This window comes from Poromitra crassiceps (genome assembly GCF_964638095.1).
Source record: "Poromitra crassiceps genome assembly, chromosome: 9".
Classification (NCBI taxonomy): Eukaryota; Metazoa; Chordata; class Actinopteri; order Beryciformes; family Melamphaidae; genus Poromitra; species Poromitra crassiceps.
This window is the reverse complement of record NC_139630.1, coordinates 44,859,426-44,875,482: the sequence shown is the minus strand read 5'-3', so window position 1 is coordinate 44,875,482 and position 16,057 is coordinate 44,859,426. Positions and strand designations below refer to the sequence as shown.

Sequence of the window (16,057 nt, the reverse complement as noted above, 5' to 3'; positions counted from 1 at the left end):
GACCCAAGTATCAGAATCCTCTTTCACCGTTTTGACCGGTGTGTCAGGCGGTGGTGGCGGAGATGCCATATTGCATAAACGTTTTGTTTATGTAACGCTAGCTTTGTTTTGATCAGACTCTAGTTTAGGTAACATCACCGCGTCAAGCTAACGGCAACAAAGACGTTGTTAGGCGCATTGCCATCCGGTGTTAATTCTGGGTCCGGGGTTTACGCCCCCATGACAAAAAGCGGGGTGGAAGGTGCCCAGACTAGATGAGAGTAGCTTACAGCATTACAGCCGCTGTCAACATTTACAAAGTTATTTCACGTGTAAAAACTAGCGAGTGATGTCGCTTTCAACGGCCCGGTCATTCCTGTCAGAGGCCGGTTATGGCGAACAAGAACTTGATGCCAATTCGGCTCTTATGGAGCTGGACAAAGGTTTGTTAGCTAGCCAACATGGCTAACTCGTTAGCATACTGAAAGAGAGAGTATGGGTTCTGTTGTGTTTTCGGTCTTCATTTCTGTATCATGTAACTAGCTAGTGCAGACAATGTTGTTGTTGTTTTGTTGTTACTGCTGCTGCTGTTGCTGTTGTTGTTTTGTTGCTGCTGCTGCTGCGCCTGCTCATTGATTTCATGAGGGCATAGCTTTGTTTTAACCTGAGGTCCCTGTACTTGCAGGGTTGAGGTCGGGGAAGCTCGGGGAGCAGTGTGAGGCAGTGGTGCTCTTCCCCAAACTCTTCCAGAAGTATCCTTTCCCCATCCTCATCAACTCTGCGTTCCTGAAACTAGCAGACATCTTCAGACTCGGGTATGGACAGTGGTGTAGTGCAGGGTATAGCATATTTATAGGTATTCGGAGTATACCCACTTTTCAGCTGACTCAATGTGTACGAATTAATAAAGGTAAAATAAGTGTATTCCTGGTTTTGCCAAATATCTGGTTGATGCCATAAAAGTGATGTCCATCTCCTAACTGGCGTCCTTGTGATAAGGAGCGACTTAAGGAATAGAATAGAATAGCCAATACGCTTTCAAGGTATGAGCATCCTTCCTGAGGGAAGGCAGATGGCCTGAACTGGTCGATAACCACCATGTTGGCTCCACAGTTTTGAAGCCTCTATCTCAAATGCAGTGATACCAGATAAACTAGAATAGTCTGGCCTCTCCCTGTACCAGAAGGAGACGATCACTGTCTAATATATTGTCTATCAAATAATAGAATTTAATGTAATTTCACATAACATCAACATTTATTTTTGGGCCACAGCCATCCATCCAGATTAATTTAGGCCCTTCATAGGAAAGAATTTGACCAACACCCCTCCATGTTAGGTAATGATCCCTACTCCCTCAAGTCTAGCAGTAGAAGTTAAGTAACAGATGTGCAAATACTACTGGCCTATTATAGGGTGTTTATCCTTTGCTGGATGCGTTTGCTTAAAAAATGTAGGCATAAAATGAAGAGAGTATACCCACTTCTCCAGGCACCACTACACCACTGGATATGGATGCCGTGCGAGTAATCACTTTTAGATAATGTTTCATTTCACAGATTTCATTGTCACACTGGACAATTTGTTTACATAAGTTTTACTCTTTCAGGAACAACTTTCTGCGTCTGTGTGTGCTGAAGGTAACACAGCAGAGTGCGAAACACCTAGAGAAGATCCTCAACGTGGATGAATTTGTCAAAAGGGTGTTTTCTGTCATCCATAGCAATGACCCTGTGGCCAGAGCTATCACTCTTAGGTAATAATGTTTATATTTAAATCAAAGAAGTCTGTTATACTCACTCACCTATTGGCTCATGCAGTTGCATGGGTTTTTTTTTTCTTTTTCTTACTAAAATCTTTCACTGGTGTTCTCCACTCAGGATGCTTGGTAGTTTGGCCTCCATCATTCCAGAGAGGAAGAATGCCCACCACAGCATTCGCCAGAGTCTGGACTCTCATGACAATGTAGAAGTGGAGGCTGCCATATTTGCTGCTGCAAGCTTCGCTGCACAATCAAAGTAAGCAGAGTACATAGGTTAATGCATGTGATATCTGACCTGAATGATGCTTTACATTCGGTCTAATTCCTTTGGGCCACATGAGTTTAAGTTTTTTTTGGTACTGTCTTTTTATTTTCAGAGACTTCGCAGCTGGAATTTGCAACAAAATCAGTGAGATGATTCAAGGTAAAAACTTTTAGCACAGTGCGCTGACCAAGCCCATGCCACAATGAGAGAAGTATTGTAAATACTCTTTGTATTACTCTCACACCTCTCATCCCTGTCCTGGGAAATGTTGCCATTCAGTAGGCAGGCCTGGATTTATTCAGTTAATCTCTTGAGCTTCAGTTTGTCTTCTGTCTTGACCGCCCCCTCCCAGGTTTGGACACTCCGGTGGACCTGAAGCTGAAGTTGATCCCCATGCTGCAGCACATGCATCATGATGCCAACCTGGCCTCCAGCAGCAGAGAGCTTCTGCAGCAGCTGGTCAGTTCTTACCCCTCCACCCCCATGGTCATCGTCACCCTGCACACCTTCACCCAGCTGGCCGCCTCCTCCCTCATCCACATCCCTAAGCAGGTAGGACAAAGTGGCGTCTTATTGTCATTAGGTATATATAATAAAACCTCCTAGCATATTGCTTTATCTTGACAAGACAAAGTCTGTTAAAGACATTGCCATTAGGGGCGGGATGATATATTGAAATTCAATATATTCCAATACAAAATTGTGGTGATGTGGAGCAGAAAAATGAATCATGATATTAGTCACATTTTATTCTGCAGTCGTAATCACAAATGAGACGGCTTCCCCATCACAATTTCACAGGCTCTACATCACAATTTATATTAGTTTCACTTTGATATTTTTAAATTGTTCTAGCAAGCCAGTGCCATTGCTAGAAACATTTGCGCCTCAGAAATAAACATAATTCTGCACTGTAATACCTTGTTGTCAATGAACTTTTATTTATTACATTGTATTCTGGTTGTATCGAATTCTGAACCCCATATCGCATATTGATTTGTGATTTAAGCATATTGTCCCATCTTTAATAGTAATGTTACTAGAAATTAAGTCTGAAATCTGGCACCCTATAAAGAAAGTTAAACTGTTTTTCTTTTCTTTTTTTGCCTTCCCCAACAGTTACAGCTTCTCCTTCAATACCTTAAAGATGACCCAAGGAAAGCTGTCAAGAGACTGGCAATTCAGGACTTGAAGCTTTTGGCGAAAAAGGCTCCTCACCTCTGGATCAGAGAAAACACTCAGGTGGAGTTTCAGACACTGATAATTGCATTGCTGGATTTACTTACTGCTGATTTGAAATGTGCGAGTAATCTAATGTTGTTGATGCCTTGTGAGTAATCTAATGGTGTTGATGCCTTGTGAGTAATCTAATGTTGTTGATGCCTTGTGAGTAATCTAATGTTGTTGATGCCTTGTGAGTAATCTAATGTTGTTGATGCCTTGTGAGTAATCTAATGGTGTTGATGCCTTGTGAGTAATCTAATCGTGTTGACTAGGGATGTTCATCAATTATCGAAAATCGATAATCGATCGTTAAGGATTGGAATCGATCCTGTGGCATTTGGATCGATTTTTTAATTATTAAAAAAAAAAAAAAAAAAAAATTGGACTAGGTTTGGGTGGAATTCGTTCCTCCTCGCCCCACTCCATTGCACAGCCGACTAACGTGAGGTGGAGCTTCATATAGTCTCTAGTTTTCTGGCTGGGCACGGGCCTTTGTGCCAACAAAACTGTTTTAAACATGAGAAATTCACACCGGCATGCGCCCGGGGACAGCAGTGTTGGAGAGGAGACACATTGAAATAAAGAGTTCATTGAGGAGAACACGTTGTCTTTCGTATTTTCTGCCATAGGCATTCATTTTGTTAAAAAAAAAAAAAAAAAAAAAAAAAAAAAATTGAAAATTTTCTAAGTATTAATAAAATCGATAATCGATAATTGATCGTTAATTCTCACCGATTATCGATTTTGGAAAATTTTCAAAATGAACATCCCTAGTGTTGACGCCTTGTGAGTAATCTAATGGTGTTGATGCCTTGTGGCTGCAGACCCTGTGTGAGTGCGCCCTGACTAGCCCTTACAACAGTCTGAAGCTGGGGATGTTGGCTGTCCTCTCCACTCTCTCTGGAACAATCGCCATCAAGCAGTACTTCAACCCTGTGACAGGTAGAGTTGTTTAAATAAGTCTCGAACATAGACATTCTTGTCACACAGTAGATTGCTTTAAGTATGTGATCATTTTATTTAAACTAGGCTTTAGGCCACACATGGGCACAATGCGGCCCCAGGGCCGGACCTGGCCCCTGGACCATCTCAATCCAGCCCCCAACATCCTCAAAGGAAAACAAAACAACCCCCCAAAAACTCAATAAAAGGCACAATTATGTTAGTACCTCCCATCTACTACAGCCATTGGATTTGTATCACTACTATTATATGGGGAGATTAATGAGAAATTAACAATAACAGCGGGAGAGAGGGTTAAAAATAGGGAGACAATGTGTGGCCCTTCGCTTACTTTATGTAAGTCAGATGGCCCTCTGGAAAAAAATGTTGCCCACCCCTGCTTTAGGCACATGTTTGTCTTGTATGTTGTATTGTATTGTATGTTTATATTGTTAAAATGGAATAATTCTGGACTGATTTACAGCATGCTGGAACACACTCCTCTCTCTGCAGGTAGCTCTTCAGTCCCCCCTCGGCTCACTGACCTGGTTAAACTGGCACAGGAATGCTGTTACCACAGTAACCTGGCAGTGGCCGCGCACGGGGTTATCGTTCTCGCCAACATTGCCATTTCCTGTCCAGAGAAAGGTTAGTTCTCATACATGCCTCGTTGCCTGTTTTCATAGTTTGTTTTAACTCATCTCACTGATATCTGCTATTGTGTGCCGGGGCTCATTACCGTTGTATTTTTCTTCCCCAGATATAGTGCAGTTGGAGCAGGACACAGTTTTGGGAGTGGAATCTCTGCTGATGCTTTGCAGTCAGGACAGCAGTTCCAGTGCACAGGCCACACTCAAAGTAAGACGACATACGACCACGAGGTTGTTGACATTAGCGTTATGTGATTTGATGAATACATCAAAGTATCTGGGAATTCCCTTGCCAATGCGTTTTCTGAGTTAATCATTAATTTGGCAATATATGTGATTGTTATGCTATCACCCAACCTACTTCTACATCATGACATGGCAATATCCAGCTGCCTATCTAAGTTTTTTTGTGCCTGTCTTTCTATATATTTATAGACGGCCCTCACCTCATTGGTTCAGCTGCTGAAGAGTCGACCTCACCTCAGCCAATCAGCAGTGGAATTCCTGCTCGGTCAGCTCCACTCCGCCTGCGACTCCTCCCGCGTTCTCCTGTGCCACGCTCTGGCCGCCATCGCCACCCACCAGCCGGTGCTGGGAGATGCCATGCTGGGAGATCTGGTGGACCTCTACAGAGTGGCTGGTCACTCCTCCACTGACAAGCAGCAAGAGCTCCTGGTGAGAGACTCTGAGTATGAATCAGGCTGTCAGCAAGGCTTTAGAAAGTCAAAACATACTAATAGAAACAAGGCCATTTTTAATTGAATTTGGCATACGGCCAAGAGTCAACGGCACGTTTTGCCGTGAAACTCCATGAATGTTTTGTGGACTAAAAAACTTCCTGTTTTCCTCCTGTATTTTCATTTTTGGGTGAACTTATCCTTTAAGTAAAACAGCTTTTGGAGTCTTATTTAACTGCCAGTTTAAGTCGTAGTTGTGTCGTTTCTATGGAGAAATCAAAGTGGCACAAACCTGTTTTAGAAATACAGCTTGCCTCTTCTCACATTTAAATGTCAGCTTTTTGTTCTTGGCCTAAGCATCCTTCTGACAATCAACCTGAAATAATGTTAGATGAATAGCTGACATGCAGTCCGAACTCTGAAGAATCACTTGCTATGCCCATTGTGTCACACCCACTGTGACTGCTGCAGGTTTCCTTGGCAACAGTGATTTTCGTGGCCAGCCAGTCTTCTCTGTCAGCCGAAGTGAAGATGGTCATCACGCAGCAGCTGGAGAACGTGGCTAATGGGTGGACGGTGTACCGCATCGCTCGACAGGCCTCGCGCATGGTAATCTCATCTGCTTGACTAGAACACTGATGACACTCATACAGACTAGAACACTGATGACACTCATACATACTAGAACACTGATGACACTCATACAGACTAGAACACTGATGACGTGACACTCATACAGACTAGAACACTGATGACATGACACTCATACAGACTAGAACACTGATGACACTCATACAGACTAGCACACCAAACGTATTGGGCTATTTTAAAGGGACATGCACAGATATCATTGTTACTGTTTACACAGTATCTGATGCTCTGTGTGTGTGTAGAATTTCCAACACATCTGCCTCAATAACTATTGAATGCCATCTTTTGGTATCGGCTTGCACATCTCAATGATACTTGTTAGATACGATGTGCAGTGCTTATCTCCTCACCATACGAGTTGATATGCGATATATGCAGTTCACAATTTAATACAACCATGATATAATGATAAAGTATGACTGTGCAGAATTATGTCTTTCCAGCAATGGCATTGACTTGGTAGAATGCAACCAGCAATTTAAAAATGGCATTACAAAGTGAAAATAATATAGTTTGACTGGAGAGCTTGTGAAATTGTGATGGGCAAGCCATCTAATTTGTGATTACTATACAGCAGTGAGCTAATATTACTTAATTTTTCTGCTCTGCAAATACGTACAGTCACATTTTTGTAGTGCTATGCATGAATTTGATATTTTGACCCATTACTATGAGATACTGTATGCTTATGAAACTTTACCCCGCATTGAAGCTCTTACAGCCTTCAGTGCTCTCTGTGTTCTGCGTATTTATTACCTTGTTTTCGATCCCCAAGGATGAGACCAAACAAACTGAGCTGGCAACGCAGTGCTCCCAAATGGCTTAGTGTGCCCTCCCCTACGTCTCTTCTGAGACCCGAGAAAGGTCCAAGAGGGCAGGGACATCCATTTGTTTGAATGAAAATGTGTTCTGGAGCATAGCGTGTCTGATTTCAGTGAGCCCAGCCCAGCTCCTGAGACAGGACAGTTTAACTCCTGTCACTGATCCACAGGGATGCCACGAGTTCTCCAGCGAGCTGTACCAGAGCCTGAGGACCCGCGTGGCGTCAGAGCACTTCTACTTCTGGCTGAACAGCCTGAAGGAGTTCTCCCAGGCGGAGCAGTGCCTGAGTCACTTGGAGGACGATGACTACAGCGCCGCCATGACCGCCATTGCCGAGGCCCTGCGCTCCTACCAGAAGGGCATCGCCTCCCTCACAGTCAGTAACTGCCAGGCATCTGCTTGTCAAAACACATTAATACAACTCCGCCTCTGTCATCAGTGACTCCGCCTCTGTCATCAGCGACAGAGGCAGCTGCTGATGTTCAGTCCGCAGCGGAGCGTCTTTGTATGGGGGCTGAATAAGCAGCAACCCAGGTCATTCTTAATGAAGTAAATGAGCACACCAGGCCATCTCATCAGGATGTTTTTGTATGGTTATTACCATCTAAATCTCTCCCCTCAGGCTGCCAGCACTCCGCTGAGCCCGCTTACCTTCCAGTGTGACTTTGTGAAGCTGCGGATCGACACCCTGCAGGCCCTGTCGCAGCTCATCTGTACCTGTAACAGCCTGAAGACCAGCCCCCCTCCCGCCATCGCCACCTCCATAGCCCTCACCTCGGGTAACGAGCTGCAGCGCTGCGGACGCATCTCCATGCAGGTACCACCCCGCTGCCACAATGTGACTTTGCTGAGAAGAGGTGTCCATCCAAAAATAATATGCTAAGTAAGTTACTACCTGTATTTCCCCATCTGTTTTTTTCTTTCTCAGATGCAAGTATCCATGGATGAGTTCAGAAGCCTTGCTGCGCGTTACTCTGACTTACACCAGTCGTCGTTCGATGCGGACTATGCCACCCTCCGTAACGTGGAGCTGTATCCTTTTGAAACAATCGGACGGTCCTCAATCACATCACTTCTGTGGTATAGATGTGCTGTAACCTATAATCATGCGTTTCTCTTTAACTGCGTATCCAGCCAACAGCAGAGCTGCTTGCTTGTCTCCCATGTCATAGAAGCTCTGATTCTGGACCCACAGGCAGCCAGGTGAGTAGACCAGTCCGATGTATGTGAATTTGTTTGTTAGATGATTTTGTGGAAAACTGAAAACAATATTGTCTAGTACCCATCATTTAGCAAGCTGAAGAGAGTGTTTTATTGTAAACTGGCTGAATTCTGAGGGGTTTGGTGGTTTTGAATGGCTTGAGATATGTTTGAGAAAAGGCGGATTCTATGGTACACTTACTGGTACATCAGCTGAGTGTCTATGCATGATACTGTAGTTTAATGTTGTAACCAAACAACTATGGTGTAATGTCACATGTAGAATTTATTTTTAAAAGCCCTTGGGCTGCACACCGAGTGCATAACAAGAATTTAATGGAAATAAAGGTATCTTTGTTTTTATTATGCTTCCGCCATAGCCGTGGCCGGAGGCGTTATGTTTTCATCCTTCCGTCAGTCCCGTGGTAGCTATCGCGATATCTCAGGAACGCCTTGAGGGAATTTCTTCAAATTTGGCTCAAACATCCACTTGGACTCAAGGAGGAAGTGATTAGATTTAGGTGTTCAAAGGTCAAATTTCAGGGTCACTGTGACCTCATGACCGCGGTTCCATGCTCGTTAACACAATATCTCAGGAAGGCCATGAAGGAATTTCTTCAAATTTGGCTCAAACATCCACTTGGACTCAAGGATCAACTGATTAGATTGAAGATAGAAGCCCGGCCCCTCCCCCGAAACATATGTGTTTGATAAATTTCGAATAGCTTAAGCCTATCAAATCAACACTAACAAAAAGTACATTAAAACACTTTTGAAAACCACAATGTGTCAGTTAAAATGTAAAAAAAAACAAAGAAAAAACAGGCATGTCTGGCTGGACCATAGCTAGAGATGCGAAAATTGGCCCTGCCCGGGCCCTGGACCCTCGCGGGCTCAGGCTCTAAGCTGTGTTGTTAAGGTGCCCCCAAATATTGCCTAAAGTGTCATAAGGCTGAATGGCCACACCACGATGCCATGGGCTTCAAGGTACTTGTGCTTGTATGAGTCCGGACAGACATGGATGTAGACTGCAACTTGACTTGTTGGCCGAGGCATACCACCACGAGGCGGTTATTTCTAGTTTGAAATAAAGATTTTTCGCTGCACAAAATACTTCAGGGATCGCTATCATAAGTACCCTAATACAAATTCCCTGGAAGCATTCCCCGGGCAAACATTTCATTGTAACAGACTGTCTCTGTTTCTGTAATCTAGTTTTCAGGAGTATGGCACCCTGGGGTCGGTGCAGACAGAGAGCGAATATGAGAGACGGATGATGTCGGTCTTCAACTGTGTGCTGGAAGAAGTGGAGGGCCTAAGCAAGAAACACCCTCCTGTTTCCTACCTGGTAATGTCAATGTGGTGATCACCAAGTTTGCATCATGCTTATTTCCTTCTGCTTGTAGCTGTGCTGCTGGGTGTCACGCCTTATACAGGCCAGTGGCATTGACAAAAGCTCTGCTTTGTGTCATTGATCTAGGAACATCATTTTAGATGTTAAGCTAATCTGGAAATAAGCAGCAGCTAAATGCTTAAAATGTCAAGAATGCATTTTATTTTTGTATTATTATTCAGCATACAGGTTGCCTCTGTGACGCTGTCATAGCTTTGCTCAAGGTCCCGCTGTCCTTCCAGAGGTATTTCTTCCAAAAGCTCCAGTCAACCAGCATTAAGGTAACTCACACGATTTGTCTTGGTGGCATTGATGCATGTTGATCAGTGTGGGGAATTTAAAACCTATTTTGGGGGAAACTTTTGTCCCCACTGTTTAAAAAATTGTGGCATTTACAACATTTTGGGGTACAAGCGTAGTGTGAACAACAGCGCTGTTTGTGTGTGAGCTTGCAGGTGCTGATGAGTGTATGTGTTAGAAATGGAAATGAAATTACTTTAAATAAAATCAAAAATCAAAATCTTGGGGACCATTTTTGCCCCTTGATCATGGTTTTTAAGGGCATTCTGAGATTTCTTGGGGCATTTTTGCCCTTGCCCCCACTGGCTAACTTCCTAGTGCACTGATGTTGATGTACTGCTACACATGGGCGATTGACAACAGGACCTCACATAAGGGCTGTAGTCAACACATACTATATAGCTATACTTTGTGTCCATACAGTACAGTTACAACTACTGAGAATCTGATCACACTTCTTCATCTGTTTGAATCGGCCATTTAGAGGACATTCTTTCACACTCATTCGTTCTCTAAACCAGACATGCATTGTTTTTATTTTTTCCAGCTTGCTATTTCTCCGTCCCCGCGGACACCGACTGAACCCATCCCAGTGCAGAGCAGCCAGCAGCTGACTCTGAAGGTGGAGGGGGTGGTGCAGCACGGCTCCACCCCGGGACTCTTCCGCAAGATCCAGTCTGTCTGCCTCAACGTCACCTCCACTCTCCAGAGCAAGACGGGGCCTGACTACAAGGTATCCGGCCTTTCTTTTCATCTTTGGTTATTCGCGCACTAAATTTCTAGGTGCTCCAGGAGGGCAGCACGGTTCTCCTACATAGGCCGCTTGAAGATATGTCCAGAACATTTCCACAGAGTGACATAGTGTTTATATCAGTTTATCTCACCCTCACCTGTTGTCTGCACATCAGAAGCAGACATCAGAATCAGAAATCCTTTACTGATCCCAGAGGGAAATTAGCTAATGCTGCAGTTGTTCATAACTTCACACTCAAGAAGGGAAAATATAATACTAACAATCTTCCCATATTTTCCACCTTTCAGATTCCCCTGGACACCAAGACCAACGAGATTGAGCAGCGGGTAGAACCTCACAATGACTACTTCAGCACCCAGTTCCTGCTCAATTTCTCCATCCTGGGCACCCACAGCGTCACCGTGGAGGCCTCCGTGGTGGACGAGAGCGGCATCGAGTGGAAGACCGGGCCCAAGACAATGGTGTCGGTCAAGTCCCTGGAGGACCCTTACTCCCAGCAGCTCCGACACCAGCTTCAGCAGCAGCAGCAGAGCGGGGCCCAGCCCGCTCCACAGAGGAGCGCATACGCCCGCTTCTAGTCCAAGTCCACTTGATGTTCTGCAGGGGTGTCAGAGCGGGGCACAGCCCGCTCCACAGAGGAGCACATACGCCCGCTTCTAGTCCAAGGCATAAATCTGCGGTGCAGAAAACATGAATAGGCTACTTCATATTGTAACTTGCTCCTGAAATCTGGTACGTGTTAGCCTTCACAAGTGCATCAACATTAGGTGTCAAATCCCGAGCTTGAAAAATTGGAATGGACTTCTCAGTGCAATTTTCACACTTTGCAAAGTCATCCTGTGAGTTGGGATTGTACCCTTTGGTGGGCCGGTTCTGTCCCCCGGGCGGTATGTTTGACACCCCTGCTCTGCTCTACCTTCTGAACTCCTCCATGACTTGCCTAGCTCGTGTATTTGACCAGTTCTGTCTTGTAGAACGTCAAGATAATATGTACATATTTTTTCCATTGAATAAAAGATCCAATTTAATTTGAATTCTGCACACCATGCATAATCCTTTTAAAATATTTTAACCAGCCATAAAGGACACTCAGGATAGAAGAAGAACTGGATGGACAAACCCGCTTTTATTTGTCACACAACCACAACACATGCATGCAGCCACACACACACACACACACACACACACACACACACACACACACACACACACACACACACACACACACACACACACACACAGTACAGAGCACGCCCATAAGCCAATCCCTCTATCCAAAGAGCACCTCAAACAAACAACAGTCCAAAGCGCTCCTTCCCAAACAAGAAAATGTTACATAATAAAAATGTGGCATGTTTTACATAAGCTATTCACAAAACAATCTACTGCGCTGCTCTCTAACTGAGGTGTATATAAAGGTAATATGGTGAGAGGAGTCTACTGTAACTGCTCTCTAACTGAAGTGTGTATAGACGTAATATGGGGAGAGCAGTCTATTGTAGCTGCTCTAACTGAAGTGTGTAAAGAGGTCATATGGTGAGAGGAGTCTATTGTAGTTGCTCTGACGTGTGTAAAGAGGTAATATGCTGACAGGAGTATACTGTAACTGCTATCTAACTGAATTGTGTATAGAGGTAACTGCTGTAGCTGCTCTATGAAGTGTGTAAAGAGGTAACATGGAGAGAGGAGTCTACTGTAGCTGCTCTATGAAGTGTGTAAAGAGGTAATATGGAGAGAGGAGTCTACTGTAGCTGCTCTATGAAGTGTGTAAAGAGGTAAAATGGAGAGAGGAGTCTACTGTAGCTGCTCTATGAAGTGTGTAAAGAGGTAATATGGGGAGAGCAGTCTACTGTAGCTGCTCTAACTGAAGTGTGTAAAGAGGTAATATGGGGAGAGCAGTCTACTGTAGCTGCTCTATGAAGTGTGTAGAGGTAATATGGAGAGAGGAGTCTACTGTAGCTGCTCTATGAAGTGTGTAAAGAGGTAATATGGAGAGAGGAGTCTACTGTAGCTGCTCTAACTGAAGTGTGTAAAGAGGTAACATGGAGAGAGGAGTCTACTGTAGCTGCTCTATGAAGTGTGTAAAGAGGTAATATGGAGAGAGGAGTCTACTGTAGCTGCTCTAACTGAAGTGTGTAAAGAGGTAAGATTCTCCTGGTTTTGGTATGGCCTGTATCACCTCTATCCACTTTGGGGATAGGGTTTTGCCATTTTTCGTCACACACCCTCGAGGGGTACACCCTCAGCGTCCCAGGAGGGAATCTGTTTATTTTCTTGTCTTGCTCCAACCATCATGTCCTTGGATTTACTGTCGTTTTCAGAACGTGCAATAGACAGAAGAACCACCAGGGGGCAGACCATAACTATTCATTAAACAGTCTCTAAGCGTAATTTTGGTCCAAAGAGCACAACATTGTTCTGATGCTAATTCTTCTAGACTTTTTACACGGCTGGATTGAAGGGAGACATGGTCAGTTGAAAAACTAGTAGTGCACTAACGCTAGATGTTAGTAACTGTAAACCCACACACTTAATGTTCTCGTCATTATTGATTTTTTTTACATACTTTGATGCGAGCGTTGTTCATTCAAATAGTATTTTGGTTAAACCCACACTTGAGAATAAAAGTAAACGCAACAGAATGGCAACAGTGATATCACACAAAATGAAATTGCAGATCTAGGAACAGAGTCCAGATGACTTAAGATGAAGTCATGGTCACATTGTCAGTACCTTGGATAAGGATCATGGATGTATTAAAAGCATGATTAGAAGAAACAATAAAGATAATGACACGAAATCAGTGAGCCTGCGCATTGTAGTGGCTTGATTAGCGTCTGCTGAAGACAAGTGTAAACGTAGCCGAAATAAAAACAGAACTTCCGCTCCTATCTTTCAAAATATAATATATCAATCCCTATGAGCAACACACGTGCCCGTGTGCGTGCCGAAGTTTTGAGTAATAGTTTAGCTTTTATTTTGAAGGCAAACTCGACTCCCTTCCGGGGTACTCTGATTAGCCTTAGGCTCTGGCTCTGGGTAGCTTGACGCAGCTCTGGGTGAAGCTCCTCTCTTCTTCGTTGTGATGGCTGCGTGAATCGGGCTATGGAGAAAGATAACGGGTCATACCAGTCTAGAAACGAGAACTCGTTTCTCTCCGTATTGGATACACACGGAGTGCATCTTTTGTTCATGTTTTATTGTATAACCGCAGTTTAACCGGCAGCCTTGATTGCAGGCCCGCATCCTCTCTCGTTCATATTTGCTAATGGAAGCTCACTAACGTTAGCTAGCTAACTTGATGATGATGTTGCATCGGTGGAATTATCCCGGTGCCATTGATTGAGATGGAGCCAGCGGCGCTGAAGTGGAGTCGCTTGCTAGCCAGCTAGCGAGCCAGGGGTGCCCGGGATTCATTCTACCCGAGCAGCACCGAATAGCTAAATGGGTGGAACTGGAGTTAATATACCGCGAAGGGTATAACGTTATTTTATTAAAAATGTCCACCAGTGTCCCAGATTTGATAGAGACTTAGTAGCAAAAATTGCTTAGGTTAGCTGCACGTGACACGGTATCTTGCACTACATCTTTGCTGTCCTTGGATGCTTCAGTGACATTAAATAGGTGAGTAACATCAGTGCTTATTTAACTAAAGACTGACTAAATCCCAGGGTAAACACGCTGATATTGCGCGTTGCTGTTGCACCAGTCATTATCCAGTGTGCAGGTAAACGTCTGGTAGCCTTCTAATACCAGAAGTCCTTCGGCTTATAACGTTACCCCAAATATGCATTTCAATGGGTTTCACAGTGATATTGTCACTGCTCATAACTGACACATTTCTGTTCCCGTTGTTAATCTAACAGCCTCTTGCTAGCTAGCACGCCAACTGTGTAGGACTCGATCCTGCCCCGTTCGACTGGTCCTTTTATGGTCCTACTATCATTGCATGTAAACTAGCGGCTAGGTAGCTATAGCTAACTGGTAAGCACGAAAACAAACCACAGTTGAGAACGAATATCTTGCATATACATTGCAGTGCGACATGTGAGTGTAGGATACATGCAGATAGCTCTAACTAACGTTACACATGTGTAATAATGCCATTCAGCTGAAATAGCTTGACCCTCAACCGGTTAGCGGCAGACCCACTACCCAGTTTTTATTTTTTTTATGAGTGCATGACATAACGTTATCTGGCAGATTTGTGTCTCATTCAGAACACGAGAGGGGATTGTTTTCGACTGGCTGTTAACAGCAAGTGCACACGTATGCCTCGCCTCGGTGTGCTCTTTCGTGAGCACGCTACTTAGGTTGTTTAGAGCAGTGGTTCTCAAACCTTTTCACGTCAAGGACCCCTACACGGACAAACACATTGACCACAGACCCCAGTTTGATAAGATTTTGTCCCAGGGTCATCCATCTGATAAGATTTTTGCTTTTACCTTAGATGTTTTATTACAGTAACTGTATGAAACCCATGACCAAACTAGTCATACATTCTGTCATTGTGTTACTTATGGATGGAATTATAGTGAAAATAAACGATTTCCCTTTTTGCTGGGGACTCCCTGGAACCCCCTCCTCAAGGACCCCTGGGGGTCCCCGGACCACACTTTGAGAACCACTGGTTTAGAGGCAGTCGAGATGAAAATGGGATGCTAACCTCTGCTGTGTGTCTCTTTACAGACAGATGCTAAGCTCTGCTGTGTGTCTCTTTACAGACCGTGTGCATCAGGATGGCTCAGCACCTGGACGGCGCCCACACACTGGGCTGGATTCTGCTGAGGTCGTCGATTCGTTTCGTGTTTATGCTCATCAACAACTGTGTAGCCATCCCATCCTACTGTTTATACCTGCTCCTGCTTCAGCCACTGAGAATATGGGACAGTCCCACCTTTTGGTACATTGAAGGGATGATGTTCAAATGGATGCTGGCCTTGGTGACTTCGTGGGGCTGGCTTGCAGGTTATACAGGTAAGATACTTTATTATTACCCATGCCATATTGTCACTGTTCCATGTACCATGAATGCAAACTCTTTTCTTGCTGTTGGCAAACAGGGCCTGGATTTCATGGCCAGTGACTGCGTTTACATGGACATGAGTATCCCAGTTATGAGGCTTATCCTGTTTTTGATCATATTTGGGGTTATGGCGTTTACATAGAACACAGAGAAAGCAGGTTATTCATATCCCTGTATACATGATAAGTACTAGTATCCCGGTTACTGATTACTGCATGCTATTTGCGCAGGTGCCTGTGATCTTTACAACACAAACCGGCATCATTATTATTATTTTCGCTTGTACAGTATTGGATGTGTGTGACATAATTCACCTGTTTTGGGCCAAGACTGTGTGGGATTCCTTGGATCCCCGCTTCACGGACGTCTGTCCCCGTCTGTGCGCTGCTTCTTTCTTTCATTTGAGTCACAA

General features: G+C 44.2%; 2 protein-coding genes across 2 annotated transcripts in view; both read left to right on the top strand.

The window, feature by feature from the left end:
• The first annotated feature begins 292 nt into the window (after nucleotides 1–292).
• ints7 (integrator complex subunit 7) lies at nucleotides 293–11,630 on the top strand. The gene is made up of 20 exons (XM_083643689.1): nucleotides 293–422; nucleotides 665–794; nucleotides 1,589–1,735; nucleotides 1,860–1,997; nucleotides 2,119–2,165; nucleotides 2,359–2,558; nucleotides 3,126–3,248; nucleotides 4,055–4,172; nucleotides 4,686–4,820; nucleotides 4,933–5,030; nucleotides 5,258–5,497; nucleotides 5,971–6,108; nucleotides 7,142–7,348; nucleotides 7,595–7,789; nucleotides 7,901–8,004; nucleotides 8,107–8,175; nucleotides 9,388–9,520; nucleotides 9,748–9,846; nucleotides 10,413–10,598; nucleotides 10,907–11,630. The coding sequence occupies exons 1-20, from the start codon at nucleotides 329–331 to the stop codon at nucleotides 11,195–11,197; spliced, it is 2,892 nt and encodes a 963-aa protein (XP_083499815.1). The 5' UTR covers nucleotides 293–328; the 3' UTR covers nucleotides 11,198–11,630.
• A 2,107-nt stretch (nucleotides 11,631–13,737) lies between these two features.
• The window catches only part of lpgat1 (lysophosphatidylglycerol acyltransferase 1), a gene marked incomplete at its 3' end in the record, with an annotated part of 60,768 nt that continues 58,448 nt past the window's right edge, over nucleotides 13,738–16,057 (top strand). Inside the window, exons 1-2 of the mRNA XM_083643367.1 lie at nucleotides 13,738–14,243; nucleotides 15,344–15,596. Coding sequence (XP_083499493.1) covers nucleotides 15,359–15,596 — 238 coding nt within the window. The 5' untranslated portion in view covers nucleotides 13,738–14,243; nucleotides 15,344–15,358. The remainder of the gene's footprint in view (nucleotides 14,244–15,343; nucleotides 15,597–16,057) is intronic.